The 18,515-nt window shown below is 40.2% G+C and overlaps 1 protein-coding gene across 5 annotated transcripts in view; it reads right to left on the bottom strand.

The window, feature by feature from the left end:
- Nucleotides 1-18,515, bottom strand: part of ZCCHC2 (zinc finger CCHC-type containing 2) — a 63,464-nt gene that overhangs the window by 31,193 nt on the left and 13,756 nt on the right. For 4 of the 5 annotated variants that reach the window (XR_008621840.1, XR_008621839.1, XM_014342356.4 and 1 more), the window contains exons 2-5: nucleotides 15,915-16,026; nucleotides 13,136-13,212; nucleotides 10,837-10,908; nucleotides 5,243-5,355 (exon numbers count right to left, since the gene is read on the bottom strand). Coding sequence is in view for 3 of the 5 variants with exons in the window: in XM_014342356.4 (XP_014197842.2) it covers nucleotides 5,243-5,355; nucleotides 10,837-10,908; nucleotides 13,136-13,212; nucleotides 15,915-16,026 (374 nt within the window). In the remaining 2 variants the exon portion in view is untranslated. The remainder of the gene's footprint in view (nucleotides 1-5,242; nucleotides 5,356-10,836; nucleotides 10,909-13,135; nucleotides 13,213-15,914; nucleotides 16,027-18,515) is intronic. The other variant, XM_014342357.5, reaches the window with a different exon arrangement.

Genomic DNA, 18,515 nt, shown 5'->3' with positions numbered 1-18,515 from the left:
TCTCAGCATCCCGAGTAGCTGGGATTACAGGCATGTGCCACCACGCCTGGCTAATTTTGTATTTTTAGTAGAGACGGGGTTTCACCATGTCGGTCAGGCTAGTCTCGAACTCCTGACCTCTGGTGATCTGCCCACCTCGGCCTCTCAAAGTGCTGGGATTACAGGCGTGAGCCACTGAGCCTGGCCTTTGGCTGTAGTATTAACGGGCATTCCCACACTCTCAAAGTGGGAGGTTGGGAAGTTTGGGATGCTAAGAGTCCTGAAAAATATGGAACAGTCAATTATGTAGTTATCATATATCATACATATATTCTACAACCTAAGGCATGACTAACTGATGACTCATGTTGAATGTGTATCATGCCATGAGTCAAAGTTATCTTTGAAACCCAGCTTTCCTCATATTTTCTTAATGTAATTAAAAGACTCCAGCTGGAGGTCTTCCCGACAGTGGTACCTGTAAAAGGGCTCTTGGGCAAAGAATTAGAGCAGAATCTACTAGGAAGTTTACTTTGGATTTGAATACCAGTTCAATCGCTTATAAGATGAAGCACCCTAAACAAGCTAGTTAGCCTTTCAACTTCCAATTTCTCATGGTTACAAGAATCAAATAGTGCACACAGATAAACAGTCACCCTACCTACTACTTAGGTGCTCAACATACAAATCCCATTCTATTAGTTTTGAACACTTTTAATGCTCATTTTAAATTTCAATTAATTTCTCCCCCAAGGTTTTTGACCTATTATTCAGATTAATTATAAAATCATTAATATACCAACAGATGACCTTTATGGGCCAAAGTTGCCTTGTATATCATGCAAAATTGCTTCTTGGTCTTCTAATGTGAAAGTAAACATTCAACAGGGAGACATGGGTGAAATTAAGAGATGAAAGAACTGAGATCTGAATTCAGGAGCAAATCTAGATTTCCAGGTCTGAACATATTACCTAAGGCTGACATTAAAATCCAAAGGCAGTGGTGGAACCCACACCCAGTCATGTTAGAAACCAACTGGTCAAAAGCACAGGCACACCTTCCATTCAAGGCCTGAGTCCCAGGGAACAGCCCAGATATAACTCCAAATACTATGTATACATCCACTACAGGAACACTGAGTATTACATTTAAACCACAAATGAGATAAAGGCAGGGGACTGAAATCAGCATGCAAACTAAAGTCAAGGCTCATTAATGAATAACCACAGATGGCAATTATACCGATATTAAAAAATCAAAGTGGCCATAAACTATTTGATAAATCAAATGAGTAAGAAAAACAAGGTCACATTCTGACATGACAGAAATCATCCAACCCCAAATGCACATTTCAGGCCATATTTTCATTTTCCTAACCTACAGCATATTTGAGACTAAATGCAGTGTGTCCTATACCAACCAAGATCTGTATCACTAATAATTATTTCCTATTTCTCAGTTTCCTTTCTTCCGCCTCCTTTATAACTGCTACACTTCTGAGACACAAATGATGACCTACTAATTTAAAACCCACAAACTGAGAAGGAAGTGTCCTGACATCCTATTAATGGTGTTGAGGCCACAGGCCAGCCATTTGGGAAAAGATACGAATTCCCGCCATACTCCCTACATCAAAATAAATTACAAATGAACCCAAGATTTTTTTAAAAAGGAAGTATCAGAAGAAAACATATTTTTTGAAACATATTTCAGATACATTTTCAAACATATCTTTGAAAAGGTCTTTCTAGGCATGACACAAAACCCTGAAACCAGAAGAGAAAAGATAAATAAATCTGAGTATATAAAAATTTAAAACACCTCTATGGTCATGAAGTAATCGCAAGCAGGGCTCTTTATTTAACAAGTAACTCTTCCAATCAGTGACACCAATAAAGTGTGGAAAGGACTGAAAAGGCCATTCACAGGGAGGCGGCAAAGCCTACTCAAACACAAACTGAAATCGGACTGTCTTTCTGAGATGGGCAAAGAAGAGCAGTTGAGAATGTTTTGAGTCTGCTCAGGTGGGAGATACAAGTATGAGGCCTCAGAAGACATAAAGTGCTGCTACCTTTTTAGAAATAGTTTGAAAATATTACATATTAAAAATACATGTAACTTTTGACCAATTACATTATTTCCATAAATTGATCTTACAGATAAATGTATCCATATGTGTTAAGAATATATACCTGGAGAGGATTGCTTGAGCCTAGGAGTTTGAGATAAGCCTGGGCAACAGAGCGAGGTCCTGTCTCAAAAAAAAATTAATAAAAATAAAAAGTAAAAAATTAAATAATCATATACCTGGACATTGTAGTAGTTTAAAAACATTTAGAAACAACTAAAATGGACGTAAAATATGTTGATTAATTATGGTTCAGCTAAAAAGGAATATTATGTAGCAAATAAAGTAGCCATCTTTTTACATGTACTGATGTGTTACCATGTCCCAATATATTTAAAGAAAAAAGTGGCAGAAAAGTATTAATACGTATAAAATACTTCCATTTGGATAGTAAAGGAAATACACACACACACACACACACACACACACACACACACACACATAAATCTAAGGGCATGTATGTGCACAGAAAATTTTGGAAAAGTTAGGCTACTTTAGCTGTCAGATTTGGAGAATGGGAAACCGGGGAATTTTCTCAGTACACACCTCTGCATTCTTCAAAATTAGCTTTAATAACATCTTTACAGTAAAAACACCTAAAATACACACAGACACAGACATGCACAAGAGGCCAAGTATGATCAAAGCTGAGGAGAATCCTAAAAGCTTTAACAAGGAGTCACGCACATACTTTTTTTTTTTTAAGAGACAGGGTCTTACTCTGTTGCCCAGGCTGGAGTTCAGAGGTGCAATCATAGCTCACTGCGGCCTCAAGCTCCTGGGCTGAAGCGATCTTCCCACCTCAGCCTCTGGAGTAGCTGGGACTACAGGTGTGCACCACCACACCCAGCTAATTAAAAAATTTTTTTTGTAGAGATGGGGTTTCACTATGTTGCCCAGGCTGTTGGCCTCAAATGATCCTCCTGTCTTGGCCTCCCAAAGGGCTATGACTACAGGCATGACCCACCATGCCCAGCCACTTACTTTTTAATTGGGGTCCTAGCTGAGAGCCATTTTTTGAAAATGGCTCCTTCCAGAAATAGTTAATTTTTTCCTTCTGAAAATCTCAAACTTACAAATACAGTACAAATACTTTTTTCCTAAACCATAAATACCTAGTGTAATGGCTAACTCCTGGGAAGACATCAGTGAGTATTTCCTATATTCTCCTACAATCAATATCAGGAGATTAACACTGACCAATTTTTACCTTCTATTCCTCAGATCCCATTTAAGTTTTGCCAATTGACCCCAAAATGTCCTTTTCATATCAAAGACACCTGTTGTCATGGCAACTGGCATCTGTGGGGTGGTGGGAGAGGAGCAAGTCTTCATCTTCTGATCCTTCCAGACCAAGCTGGTGCCCGCCCAGAAGCCCCTTTCCTCCCCAGCTCAGAACTCTGAGCATCTCATCCACAGCTTCGGGGGCTCCTGCCCTGAGGCCGTGTCTTCAGGGAAAGGCAGCTGGGTAACCGTGCACAAACTGTCACACCCCGGAGCTTGTCATACATGAAAATACTCTCCCCCTCCCAGATTTCTGCTTGTCTCCACTGGGGAGCAAACACTCATCCCCTTCTTTTCAGCCCCACCCATCCTGAGAATACTCACTGGTCCCAATTCCCTACTCAGGAGGGGGGCCGTAACAGTCAATGACACACACCTCTGCTCTACCTCAGGAAATCGGCTTTCCAAACTGGGCCACCTCAAGTTTAGAAGGCAGATGATAGGCTGTCTTACTTAAGCCCTGACCCTAAGCCATATAGGCTCCAGCACTGCTTTTATGTAATGTATTTATTAATAACTGCAAGTTTCCAGTAAAACAGCATGTTTCCCTGGCCATTATTCCTGAATTTATGTCCCTCCTACAGGGAAGCCCTCAGAGAGGTGAGTGCCACGACTGCCAAAACCATACGCGGACCTCCACTGTCACCTCCAGATCCACTCACTCAGATGCCTCCGCTCTCATCCTAATGAGACTCTCGCTGCTTAATTACCCGATTACTCCCATGGCACCTGTCTTCCAAGCACAGTTCGTTCTACTCTATCAGACTCACCTATTTTCACTTCCTAGTCCAGCTTAGTTCTCGTAACTGTCCATCATTTGTTAAAAACTGAACATTTTTTCCCCAAATTCCCTTGCCTCATTGTCTTTCTGTCACATCCAAGAAAGCCCCATCCAGGACAAATACAACTACCTGCTTTCCTGACACTTGGACCTGAGCTGCCGGGAAACATTTAAAAAATAATTCACACAACAGGACAGACCAATACCACAATAATTTATTGATCTTCAATCTCAAATAGACTCCACACTTTGCCCAGCCCACTTGATTTCCTTCATCAGGTTGTTCTCCAGCTCTCCACATAATGATTTTACATCCCCTCTACTCTCAAGCATGTGATCCCACACCCTCAATCTACCCATTCTTAAGAAAAACTCTTAGGGAAAATATAAGCTATTAATTGGGCAAAAATTCCCTCAACTTCCCATCATGAAACAAGTACATTTCCCTACATCCACACTCATCCCGCCTCCACAGGGTCCTTGTGCCGCCAATGACGCGCCTTGCCTGTGTCTTCAATTTCTTCCTCTGTGAGCACATGGGAGGCTCCGGGAATTAATCCAAGATCATCTCATCTAAGCGCATCTTTCCCAACAAGCCCAACAACCTTACGAGGGCTAAACCTTGACCTCTGGCAGCACCATGGCTCCAAGAGAGTAACAGCCACGAAGAGCAGGTGCTGGAAAGCAGGGCTGCCCTTCACTCTCCCACCCACCAGCCCAGGCACTTGACAACTTTAAACAAATAAAACATCTCTCCAAAGTGGGGCTCTTGGACAAAGGCCTCTTTCACTAAGTATTTTATAAAGAATATAAGAGCCTTTATTCAATATCTGCGTATTTCAGAAGCAACTAAATTTTATGATATCAGAGAACTGAAGAGTACAATGATGAAACTACTTTGCTATCTTTTACTAGGAGCCTAGACCTGAATAGCACAAGGATAACATGTCCATTTTAAGAAGTACGCCAGAGAAAGGATCTCTATGATTCCCCCACCTGAAGACCCCATTTGGAGCGGCCCTTTGTCCTGTGTGTATGCTGCTATGATAGGCGTCAGGTAAATCATTACCTTAGGATGGGCTCTAGGTCAGGATGTCGCCGTTCCTCCCTTTTCAAGGAACCCTGATTCAGGGCTCTTAAGATGGTCTTGTCAAAAGTCTCTGAAGACAGTTCCTTTGGAAGCTAGAAAAGAAAAACCACAATATCCAATGTTAAGTTTCTCACTTACTGGTAAAGATGTTACAAGTTATATGCATAAAATGAAGATTAATGCCTCCTGCTCATTATTTTCCCAAAAGCAGTTTGTTTTCCAAATCTTCACAACATCTGACCCCATAATGAAGCAGCACGGACCTTTCCTACTGGGAAATGCACCATCTTCTGACTGAACCTCAGGGCTGCTCCCCCAGGTGCAGGGCGACCCACAGCATTCAGCATGTTCCTGGGACAGGAGGATGCCTGCATGGACCTCACACCCTGGCTCCACATACCATACTGAAATGACACCCATGCTAAGGTTCTCGAGTTAAGGTGAAGATTCTGCTCAGCATAGCTAGTACTACTTTTACCCTGGAATAGTATTCCAAGGAGTGTTATCTCTGCCTTTGCACTTAGCACTTTTGTGCCTCCTGTTTTACGTTTTACTCTCAGGCAATGTCAGATCACCAGTGCTATGAAGCAAATAAAGAACTGAATATGAGAGACGGGTGAGAAACCCTCAATATTACTTATTTATATAAAAACCACACGCCAGAGGTGCCTCATGTGATTGAGGTGCCCTCAGAGCAATGTGCTAGAAACCACAAAAAAATCAACACTTGGCCAATAAAACTTTTAGGTTTTAAACAAAATTTAACCAGTTTACTTTAAAAAAATTCCTAAATTGATTATTCATAAGCCAACTTTCCAAGTCTTTGAAAAATTCAGTTTTAAATTTGACTTTTGATAACTAATCTGTCCTATTACTGGCACTTTCACTAAAATTCAGAGTAGAACCATTAACAATATCTGAGAAGCCACAGGAATACAAAAATCTATACAAATTGTTGATTTACATATTGAGCTTTGAGAAGTCCAAAGTAAATTTTCTTCTGAAAAGTAAGTATTTTGAGTCAATTCAGAAATGAGAAACTTAGCAAAGGTAGCATAAAGCATTCCTCATTGTGGGTACAGTAGATTGCAAGATCAAGATGCTCCGTCAGAATGAAGTCCCTTCTGGTCAGATAGAAGACTCTGTCGGCATTCTACACACCCGCTGTGGGAATCATGCCCTCTGACCACCAGGTCTGAATCTACCCTTCTTTTTTTTTTTTTGAGACGGAGTCTCGCTCTGTTGCCCAGGCTGGAGTGCAGTGGCGCGATCTCGGCTCACTGCAAGCTCCACCTCCTGGGTTCACACCATTCTCCTGCCTCAGCCTCCCGAGTAGCTGGGACTACATGCACCCACCCCCTCCCCCAGCTAATTTTTTGTATTTTTAGTAGAGACAGGGTTTCACCATGTTAGTCAGGATGGTCTCAATCTCCTGACCTCGTGATCCACCCGCCCTGACCCCCCAAATTGCTGGGATTACAGGCGTGAGCCACCACGCCTGGCCTACCCATTTTCTTTTCTGAGAGTTTTGCTCTGTCACCGAGGCTGGAGTGCAGTGGCATGATCTCGGCTCACTGCAACCTCTGCCTTCTGGGTTCAAGGGATTCTCCTGCCTTGGCCTCCTGAGTACCTGGGATTACAGACGTGTACCACCACCCCTGGCTAATTTTTTTTGTATTTTCAGTAGAGAATGGGGTTTCCATGTTGGTTAGGCTGGTCTCAAACTCCTGACCTCAGATGATCCACAGGCCGTGGCCTCCCAAAGTGCTGGGATTACAGGCGTGAGCCACTGCACCCAGCCTCCATTTTCCAAACAAAGAAATCCCTCATTTCAATATTTATATTTTGATATTAGCATTTTAATACAGACTGATAACACCAGGCATATATCCTACTACCCATTTTAAACACAATTTATACTGAATATCTGTACACAGCCAAAGAAAACCAGTGTCAGTGAAAAGTCTATTTCAACTACCAAATCACTGATGGTTGAACTAAACACTGAAGGCAACAGCGTATAACTATTGACAGTTCAGTGACACTGTTCACGTTGCTGGGAAGACTGCAGGTAAGCAGTCATCAGTATGAGCAAACTGATTTATTTTCAAGTGGTTTTTATCTTTAATTTCCTGGGCATATTTGCAGTCCTAAAGAAAGACTCATTTGCTAAAAAAAAAAATATATATATATACAGTTTTAAATCATGTCTTTTATATTCTAGTCACGTGTTTTGAATTTTCTCACCTTTCAATCCTAGTTCTAGCATACCCAGCCTCCCACCTCCAGAGCTCCAGCTCAGCCTCAGAACTAGTTCAGAGGAATGAAAGGTTTTTGTACCTAGCTATTACAAAAGTTGCTCTCTAAATACACTGAGACCAATGGATAATCTAATGCTTGTAGCACCCCTTGTTCATTAAATCATTCAGCAAACTTTCAAACTCCTACTGTGCCCCAGGCACTGTTTTAGGAACCCTGGATACTGCAGTGAGGGAAGAAACAAAAACCCTGGCTGCACAGAGTAGACATTCTGATCATGAGAAATGACAGCTGTAATTGCTAAGAAGAAAAAAACAGGGGACCAGACATGGTGGCCCACACCATGTCTGTAATCCCAGCACATTTGGCCAAGGTGGGTGGATTGCTTGATCTCAGGAGTTCAAGATCAGCCTGGGCAACATGGCAAAACTCCATCTCTACTCAAAATACAAAAATTAGCCGGGTGTGGTGGTGCATGCCTGTAATCCCAGCTACTTGGAAGGCTGAGGCATGAGAACAGCTTGAACTGGGGAGGCAGAGGTTGCTGTGAACCTCTCAAGATGGTGTCACTACACTTACACTCCAGCCTGGGATATGGAGCAAGACTGTCTCAAAAGAAAAGAAAAAAAAAAAAACAAAACAAACCCACAAAAACAGGTGAAGGGGGCCAGAATGCAAAGGACACAGGCTGCTATTTGTATGGGAAAAAAGGACTTGAAATATTGACCTCCAACTCATATTTCCACACTACAGCAAGCTAGAAGTACAGGTCAATGGGGTCTACAGAAGAAAAAGGGTGTTCGTTTGGACACATCGTCCAAAGGACAGATTTTGCTCCTGAACTTTTTTTTTTTTTTTTTTTAAGATGGAGTTTTGCTCTTGTCGCTCAGGCTGGAGTGCAATGGCATGATCTTGGCTCACTGCAACCTCCACCTTTGGGGTTCAAGTGATTCTCTGCCTCAGCCTCCAGAGTAGCTGTGATTACAGGTGCCCGCCACCATGCCTGGCTAATTTTTTGTATTTTTAGTAGACATGGGGTTTCACCATGTTGGTCAGGCTGGTCTTGAACTGCTGACTTCAGATGATCCACCTGCCTCAGCCTCCTGAAGCGCTGGGATTACAGGCATGAGCCACCGAACCTGGCAGCTCCTGAACTTTTGTAGATGATGTTAAAAAGAAGGTAAAAGAAAAAAAGGATAAGGTAAACTTGGAAAAGTATCATACAATAGGCAGTATGTTTCCAGAAGTATACGTTGCAGATTTTTTCATGTAACTGAGAGGCATTTATACTACTTGAGAAAAACATTATATCCAAATACTGGCTAAGCAGGGTGTTCACCAATTGCTATGATTCTGAAGAGTGAATTACTTATTTGGAGTTGTATTTGTTTTAAAGCAGCTAAGCTTTTCGAAAAAATGGGCGACTGAAGAAATCTGTCAAGGCACAAACAGCTGAAGCTTCCGGAGGGAAAGCCAGTAGAAGGCAGACTCCATGCGCCAGGCACTAGGCCTCAGCTGGGGGTCAGCTGCATGCTCTCTCAGCATGAGGGACAGGGAAGCAGGACCCCACACGCACACTGGCACCAAGTCACTTGGTCTGAACCCCCCTTTTCAAGGCTTTTCAGCCTCAGCTCTGTACTCCTGCAACTCGCCCACAATTCTGTTGTGGGAAGGACAGCAGAAGGGAAATGAAGACAGGCTACTCCTTAACCCAAATGAAGCCTGTTCGTGATCACTTGTCTAAATTTTGATAAATTTCTTCTATTGAGAGAAAAGTAAGAAATAATTAGAAGGGCTTGTAAAAGTGTGTGGCGGTGGGGTGAGGCAGCCCTGCTTAGCCTCCTCTGTAATTAGAACGTCATTCAGGCACTCATTTTCTCCAATGGGGTGCACTGCCTGGCAGATGGAGCCTGCCCCGGTCTAGGCCACTCTTCTCTGGCATCCTCACGACTGTTACCATGACTGAGCACAGCAGACAGAAGCTCACAGACCTATGCCATCTCTCTCCCCAAGGTGTCCAGAGCTGACATGTCACAGGCAGTGGCCTCTGGCATCTGGAAATGAGTAAAACTCATCCCCTAATCTTACCCAAGGCAGGTCACTAATGAGTGGGAGGAGAAGTCCTCAGCCCTTAACTGACAGAGCCTAATTTATAATAAACCACAGGAAGATGGAACTATTCAAGTCATCCCTGGGTGCTACTTCATTCACAGGGACTAATAAGAAATCCAGTGGAATTCACACTTTGACAGTCTTCCTCAAAGAACCAGCATCTAATGTGCTATTCAAAGCTCTACAAGTTGATGAATAAAAGTCTCTCATAGATTTAAGAATGATCTGAAAAGAACACACTTATGGTGACAAGCAGACAACCTAAAACTAGCACTAGCCTCATAATATCGTATGTTATATGTTTAATAACTACACTTGTAACCAAAACTTAGTAAGTCAGTTGGGAATGTTTTGTTTCTGGACTTTCTGCTTTATCTCTCTACTAACAATAAATTTTAAAATATTTGCTTACTGAGAAAGAATAATTTATCAACCATTTATACCTATTCTCTCCTTTTGATATGTATTTCTAACTATTCACTTTTCAATAAAATCAGATTAGTATAAAAGAAACAGGTGATGGTTTGAACAAAATGATCTAAGATACCTTTCACCTCTGGCAAGTCTGTAATAAGATGTTTCTATTATCTTCTTATTCCCAGTAGTTTGGAGATTCTATCATATGGGGGGTGAGGTGGGGAGGAGCTGGAACTCAAAGAAGGAAGAAATGGAGAACTATTTCAGGGAAGTGCACAGCTGAATAGTTGTGAAGTCTGAGAACTCCCACCAAGCAGAAACAAGCCTCATCTGGTTCTGCAGACACATTCTCTACTAAGAAGTCCCTTTGCAAGCAGCCACCAATGACGCACATCTCTGCAGGAAACTAGGAACAGGGTTCCTTTTTTTTTTTCAAATAGAGATAGGGTCTCACTAAGTTGCCCAGTCTGGTCTTGGAAATCCTGCCTCACATGATCCTCCCGCCTCGGCCTCCCAAAGTGCTGGGATCACAGGTGCACACCACCGCACCCGGTCTCCATTTTTTTTAAATGTAGAAATCCCTTCGTCATTTCCTTATGTTGGTAATGTCAGGTAAGAAAACATGTTTAGAATAACATGACGTTTTCCACAGCTAATGTTCATTTAGAGTTCTGAGCCAACCTTTATCTGTATGTTTTAATTTTCCTGGTGTTTTTTTGACGTTGAGGTTTCTGGATTCTGTATATTATATAAAAATCATTTTAACAACAAAATCTATATTTTACCTTCAGTAGAAATTCCTGTAGTTCTTGGTGGGTTTTTGTTACTGTTGTGACTGAAAGATCAGACCAATTTACCTGATTTAAAAAAAACACACATATTATATGGTTATTCCTTAGGCAGGAACCGGCTAGAAAAAAAGCCATGTGCAAAAACAAAGGGCCTTACTTAAATTTTACTAAGATTAACAGTTAGAAATATAAAGTTAATCTGGCATTGTCATAATTTCAAAATTAGTAAAATTAACTGCACATTGACATACACTACTCAAAAACGTTCTAATAACTCTTTTCAAAATGGCACTTTTTAAAACCTATCTGAAAATGTGATTATGTTTAGTAATTTTTCAGAAAGGGGATATATGTTATTTTCTATGAACTTACAGAACTCTAAAATGACACTTTTGACAGTACAAATCTTTGCCACTCAAAAGATAAAAATTCTATCTCCTGAAACTTATTAGGTATACACCCTTAAGAGAAATAACTAGAGTTTACTGCCTTCTTTGGTAGTACCATTTCATATTTTTATGGAATTTATGGTTCGAAGAGATTTCATCTTTATCTCAATCTTTAAAATCCTATTAAGATGCTAGGGCCAGGTATGATGACTTCCATTTTGAGATGGAGAAACTTAAGTTCAAACAAGTTAGGTTACTGAGGTGTGTGACTCTAAGTAGGTTGCAAGAGTCAGAACTGACATCTCTTGTGCTACCCCATACCCACTACCTCCTCAATGCTTTTCATGTGGACTCAACTGTGGCCCCCTAAAAATTTCTACCCTATAATTATTTGAGCTAAATAAATATTTGCACTATGCTACTGTCTAGGCCTTACCAACTTATAAGTAATCAGATAGTTAAAAAATACATAAAATTTTATCTACAAGTCTAAAATTGGTATCTTTATTAACTGGCACATTTATTTACTTTACTGGCACATTACATTTCTTAAGTGATAGTATTCAAATGTTTGTGGAGCAGCTACTTGTGTTGGGCACTGTTCTGACTCTTGTGTCAGGGATGCAGAAATGGACAAGACAGTTAAGTCTCCGCTGACTGAGTTCACAGGCTAGTGCAGGAGACAGATCAAAGCCAAGTGAATATATAAGAATTTCCATCAGTGATCAGTGCTTTGAAGAAAACGCATAGGGCATGGTACAAGAACGGGGAGATGCACATGAACTGGGGTGTCAAGAAGGATCTCGGAGGAGGGAGCTTTAGAGCCAGAAGGTGGCCTGTCCTCGGTCTGGGGAAATGGGGGAAGAGCATTTCAGGCAAGAGGACAGTGAAGCCTTTAGGAAGGCAAGCTGTGAGCTCCAGCAGCAAAAGAGGCAGCCTGACTGAGCGTGGAGAGTAAAGAGTGAGACGCATGCCGCAGTAAGACACCAGGAGATGAGGGCTGAAATTCTGCAAACTGAGGATCTTTCTCCCTTAAAGCAAAGCTGGAGTTTGGAAATTCATTCAACGAGCAAGTGGTGGGATGGCTGAGGATGAAGAATGAAGATTCATGCTCTCCATGAGAATATCTACTGGAAAGATCTGTGAAAGGTACGAGGGCAGAGTACCATGGATGAAGGAGAAAACATTCTAGTGGAGGGTCAGAAATAACTCCATGAGAGAGGGACAGCCAAAATTTGGCAAGCAATGCCTTTGGAGAGGAACCGAAGTGAGGATTCACAAAAACGTGGCATGGTTCCACCTGGCTTCAGGGTGCGTGCCATCCAACCTGAGGAGAAAAGGCGTAGCTCAAGCAGGGAGAAGTAAGGAAGATGTGGACAAGGAATTCCCAATACAGCTGACGGGCAAGAAGAAGACATGCAAAGTCTTCGCCTGGGAGCACAGAATCAGAGCTGGGCTCTACAGCTAATCCCAGCTGTGGAAAGGACGGGCACCAAAACCAATCATGGGTAAGAAGACAGGGCAATGCAGTGGCAATAAAAGCGTCACAGAGAACAAAGAGGAGGAGGAAAATACCAGGGAGAACAATGCCAGGAAAGACAATGCCTGTGATCTTGACTTAAAACACAATGGCATTTTTAAAGATGTATCTTACATCTTAATTGCGTCCCTAAATCTAAGGCTCTTACTTCTTTTTAATAAAATAGCCAGGGTTATTTTAATGTGATGTAACTTCAAAAAAACTTGGCAAACCATGCAGTAGTATATGATAAAAAACAGTACATTCTCTTAATTAAAAACAAACATATATACCTTTTCCCTTAAATTAGCAAACCTGCCACAAGTTTTCCCAAAGATCATTGAGCACAGCACGTGAGGTATCTTTTGTGGGGAAAATGGCTTACTTTGAAAGTGTACTCCCAGTATTTGTCAGCTCTTTTTCTCTGGACTCCTTTCAACATTATCTTCTCAATGTGTACAGCTGAAAGAAAAAAACACACGCTGACTTGTGCTACAAAGACTATCGACACATTTCACTTACCTAAAGTAACCCTAAAAGTTGACAAGTGCTTAACAATTAAGCTACTCACTTTCATCTTTATGACTGGTCTTAAATCATGAAATAAAAAAAAAAGACAAAAAAACTAGAAGCATAGCAATGTGCCATCCACCCATGAAAAAATTTTTTTTCTATACCCATATGACATGCTGAGTGTTTAAGTAAATTCAAACACTCTATTAACACCAAAGATTTTAAGGATAAAAATAAAAGGTACCTGCAATTAAAATATTTTTCCAAATGATAATCTTCCAACTTGTTATTCAGATTACCACAAATACGGCATTTTAATATCAACTAAATATGGTTCTTTCAATTATTAATACATAGTAGGTATAAACTACAAAATATCTAGTTTTACATTTAATTTTTTTAAAAAACTACTCAAAAGTAATATACCAAGCTGAGGAATTCAAAAATTATTTTTCTCAAATGTAACCCTCAATATCATATAATGATAAATATAAACTGAACATTATAATAAACGTTCATTGTGGCAAAATTTTTTCACATTACAGAGATAAAATAGTAAACATAAATTATATTAAACTTTAAAACACTCTGAATTGAACTAGATAATCAGTTTATTCATGAAGTAAGCAAATGTATAAATCCCCCAACTATCCATTTTACAACACCTTTAATAAAAGTACCACCTTAGGAAATAAATCCATTTCAAAAGAGCCAATCTACGAAGTGTACTCTACTCTAAGGACTTAAAGACACTGCTGTTCAGGGTATGAACAGAAGAAACCACACTTTCAGGATAATGAGGGAGGTAATATCAGGCTGATAATGAATATGCTAAAGGTTACAGAGAAGAGGTTAGGAAAGTAACTCAACAGAATGGGTGGGGGGGGTACACTGTTGGATTCAGGAGAGCAGGAGATGGAGGAAAAAAGGGGCATTCATTCATTTTGCCTTAGAGGAAGAAGTTAAAATAGACAAAGTGGAATACACAAAGTGACAAAAGCATAGAGGAGGAGTAAGACTGTTAAAAGACCACGGAAGGTGGGCAGTGAGAAGGCATGAAGCATAAGATACAGAAATACACAGGGGAAAAGACACTTATAATAAACAAAGGATATAACATTACCAGTATTTTGTGTCAACTTCCCAAATATATAGTGTTTGGTGGCCTGCTTGTGGGCCAGTTTCCCCTTTGCGGGCCAGAAATGTTGAGGATGGAAACAACGGAAAATCTCAAAAAGCCAGGCAAAAGCCTGTAACTCCTTAGAACTGTGCAATAGGATAAGAGCCAAAGTGGTGATGGGAGGGTATGCTGTTTCCAAAAGCTGTTATATTAAGTTAAAGGATGACGCCATTCAACAAAAATCTTCTGAACTAATCTTATATTCAGAAATAAAGCAGCTCTACTTCTGCAAATCATTGGTCCCCTCAAGGGTAGGGGATCTTGGGTTTTGTTTGGTCAGAACCCAGTTTTGCTTAGCAGAAAAAGCCACTATGACATTACAGGACATGGGAACACAGCTTCAGCGATAATTTCAAGTTCTGTCTGGTGTTGGCTACCAGAATCAAGGTAAGAGAAGACAAGAGTATGTGATGAGGAATGGCCATAGTGAAAGTACCCCCAACCCTCATAAATTAAAACTAAAAAGCATGTATTACACTTTTTAAGAAGTAGGAATACAAGAAAAATAATCTACAGTACCACCTTTACAGTTAATTGTCAGCATTTTGATATAATCTCTACGTTCTTCTAAAATATTTTTATTTAAAAAAAGGACCTTCATTGTAAAACCAACTCCACTTCAGGTTATTCGTATGTTCAATGAGCTTAGCTGAAGTAGTCTGATTAAAGTACTTTAGTTGGGAAGATAGGAGTACCGTGATCATCTTGAATAGAAGTGGTCATTATATAAACACTTATGTTCAACATTAAAAATTCAGACCTATTTTTCCTCTGTGAGGAAAAATGTATTACACAAAAAGGATTATTACTGGTAAAAAAAAAAAAAAAGGAGACATAATGACATAAATTCAAAATTGTTATAACTGAGTGTGAAGCTTATCATATATCCTTGGCTCTTTTAAAGCCCAGATGGCAGTCTACATTTTCCATTTCAGTTTCTCTCCCAGCACAGGTTAATGGCTCCCCAAATGCAAAGAGGAAAGAATAATTTGAATTCATTCCTGTTCAGATGGCAATGTCCTTCCACCCATTCATTCCAGCCCTCTTAAAAACTGCATTATTGCAGGAAGAATGGATTTGTAAGTAACTTATTTACTCTTACAGAGAACTTGTATAAAATTCATTTTCTCAGTAGACACTGAGCTCAATTCTGCAAATAAAGCACTATACTAAATACTCTGGGGGTCTCTGCCCCCCAGAAGCATGCAACCAGGTTTAAGATTCAGCCGAGACAATGGACTACAGAGCAGAATGACTGCGTGCGTGCTAGGACAAGCAGGGCTGTGGGGCAGGAAACACCCAGCGTGCAGATGGCAGAACTAGGAGGACTGGCTCTTGAGTGAAGCCTAGGACCAGTAGGACTTCTCCACTTCAAAAAGGAGAGTAAAAAGTTTAGAGTTAATCAGCGTAAAGAGCACCCTGTAATCTTTTGATGTATTAATGCTTTAAGTTTACAAAAAAGAGAGCATACCTTCTCGCTGAGCTCTGTGAGGTGCCACGGTAAGTCCGTCCTGAGGTATTGGAGCTTGCTCTATTAAGCTGCTCTCGTTATTTTGCACGTAATCACCATGAGCAGAGTTGTTCTAGATGAGAAAGAGGGAGATATGTTAACTCACACCATGGACTAAGAGTAATAATCACAGATTTAGGTCTTCTCGTTTTACTAACAACCATTTTACTGGCAATTTTTAGAGGTCCAATAGGTGACCGCACACTATGGGCACAAAGGCACAGTGTGAGAGCCGCAAGCAGAAGATGAGCACTCTATTAATTATTGACTGTCCTAGCTTTCTTGGGACACAGGAAATTGCTTAATAATATACAGAGTTGCCAATGATGTCAATTCTGAATCCAAATCAAAGGAACACATAACAAATGGTGCCCTTTACACTAATCCTCCATAGGGAACGGCATGTGTACTTTTTACAAGAATCACTACACCATTTTTATTCATTGTTTGGTTTTAATAACAGTCTAAAAACATGCTTTACTAGGAAAAAGTCTTATGAAAGGTATCATCAATACATGCCAAGGATTTCTAAACAAGAATATGTACAGGCAGGGAGTTTACCATTAAGGTTCAGTCATCTAACAGCAACTGGGTGCTCTAAACCTAACTGAGTTTGCTCAGCCAATCACTAGTGAACTGGAGTAACTTTGACTCCTAGATCTGATGCTTGGAGTAATAAAGGTGATGCCAAACTTACAAACAGCTCGCCAGAAATCAAGCACTGTCACGTACAAACTGTTACAACATCATATTGATTAAGTAAGTAAATAAATAGCCTTATGACAGTTTTTTATTACAACTCGCACCTTATCCCCTCCCTTTATGTGCAGAATCTCAAAACACTACTCATATCAAAATCAACTTGGTTTTAAGAATCAATTATGATTTTACAAATCTACAGTAAACATACATTAATATTTTTTTCTGTAAAAAATTAGGCAAATAGAAGACCCTAAGCTCCCCACAAATCTCAATTTAAAAATATTTTGTTCTGCTGTCTAATCACGCACCCCGACCCGACAGTAAGTATGAATTGCTCTGTTTATGAGAACAGAGCACATTATATACTTTTGGGAGCTAAACTTCTGCCTTCTAGTCTGTCTTCCTTTATTTAGAAACCCAAGGAAACAAAGACTGTCTACCTAAAACCATTTAATAAGGAGAGTACAGACCTCTTCAGTCAACATCCAACTTCTGAAACACTTGGCCTGATAGCCTTTACCAATTTTCAATGCGACTGGTTTTTTAAAAATGCAGATATGAATTATTTTAATAACAAAACCACACATATCCTAACCCAGACCATATATTTTATTATAAAATGTAAAACCACATTTACCCACGAGACATTCTGCTTCTCAAAAATTTTAATATTGCTGTAAATACTTTAAAAAACAAAGAAAATAAAGTGCTATATAATCCTCTCAAATAGTTGTGTTAACTGGAAGAAGCTTGGGTGAATAGGTTAACCAACTCTTTCTTTTTTTTTTTGAGACAGGGTCTCTCTCTGTTGCCCAGACTGAAGTACACCGGCATGATCATAGCTCACTGCAGCCTCAAATTCCCGGCTTCAAGTGATCCTCTCAACTCGGCATCCCAAAGTGCTGGAATTACAGGTGTGAGTCATTGTACCTGGCCAGTCAACCATTGCCTAAAGCGAAATATTTCTCTACATTGCTCATATATAGTTCACAAATTTAAAGCAATACTTTCAAATGTAAACTAATGCAAAATATGAAAAAAATGTTTTCATTAGTGAGATGCATAAGAAGATACCACTTTATACCCATTAGGATGACTATTATTAAAAAAGACAGTGTTGGCAAGGACATGAAGAAAATGGAACCCTTACACATTGATGGTGGAAACAAAAATAGTATAGCTACTGTTGAAGACAGTCAGGCAGTTCCTCAAAATATTAAACACAGAATTATTTTATGACCCAGCAATTCCACTTCTAAGATACACCCAAAAGAACTGAAAGCAGAAATGCAAACATAATCTGTACATCAGTGTTCATAGCAGTTATTCACAATAGCCACAAGGTGTAAACTCAAAACCCATCAATGGATGAACAGATAAACAAAATATGGTGTACACATCCAATTACCTATGATTCAGCCTTAAAAAGGAATGCAATTCTGATACATAATAGGATTTAGATGAATCCCAAAGAGAGTATGCTAGGTGAAATAAGCCAGACACAAAAGAACAAATACAGCATGATTCCACTTATATGAGATACCTAGAATAGTCAAGTTGATAAAGAAAGTAGAATAGTGGCTAGGTGTGGTAGCTCACGCCTGCAATCCCAGCACTTTGGGAGGCCAAGGTGGGAGGATCACATAAGGCAAGTATTTCAAGACCAGACTGGGCGACATTGCAAGATCCTATCGCTACAAAAGAATTTTTTTTTTTTTTGTTAGCCAGAAGTGGTGGTATGTGCCTGTAGTCCTAGTTAGATGGGAGGACTGCTTGGGCCCAGGAGTTCAAGGCTGCAGTGACCCATGATTGCGCCACTGCACTTCAGCCTGGGCAACAGGGCAAGACCCTGTCTCTAAA

The sequence above is a fragment of the Pan paniscus genome, chromosome 17 (assembly GCF_029289425.2).
Source record: "Pan paniscus chromosome 17, NHGRI_mPanPan1-v2.0_pri, whole genome shotgun sequence".
Lineage (NCBI taxonomy): Eukaryota > Metazoa > Chordata > Mammalia > Primates > Hominidae > Pan > Pan paniscus.
This window is presented reverse-complemented; position numbering and strand designations above follow the sequence as displayed.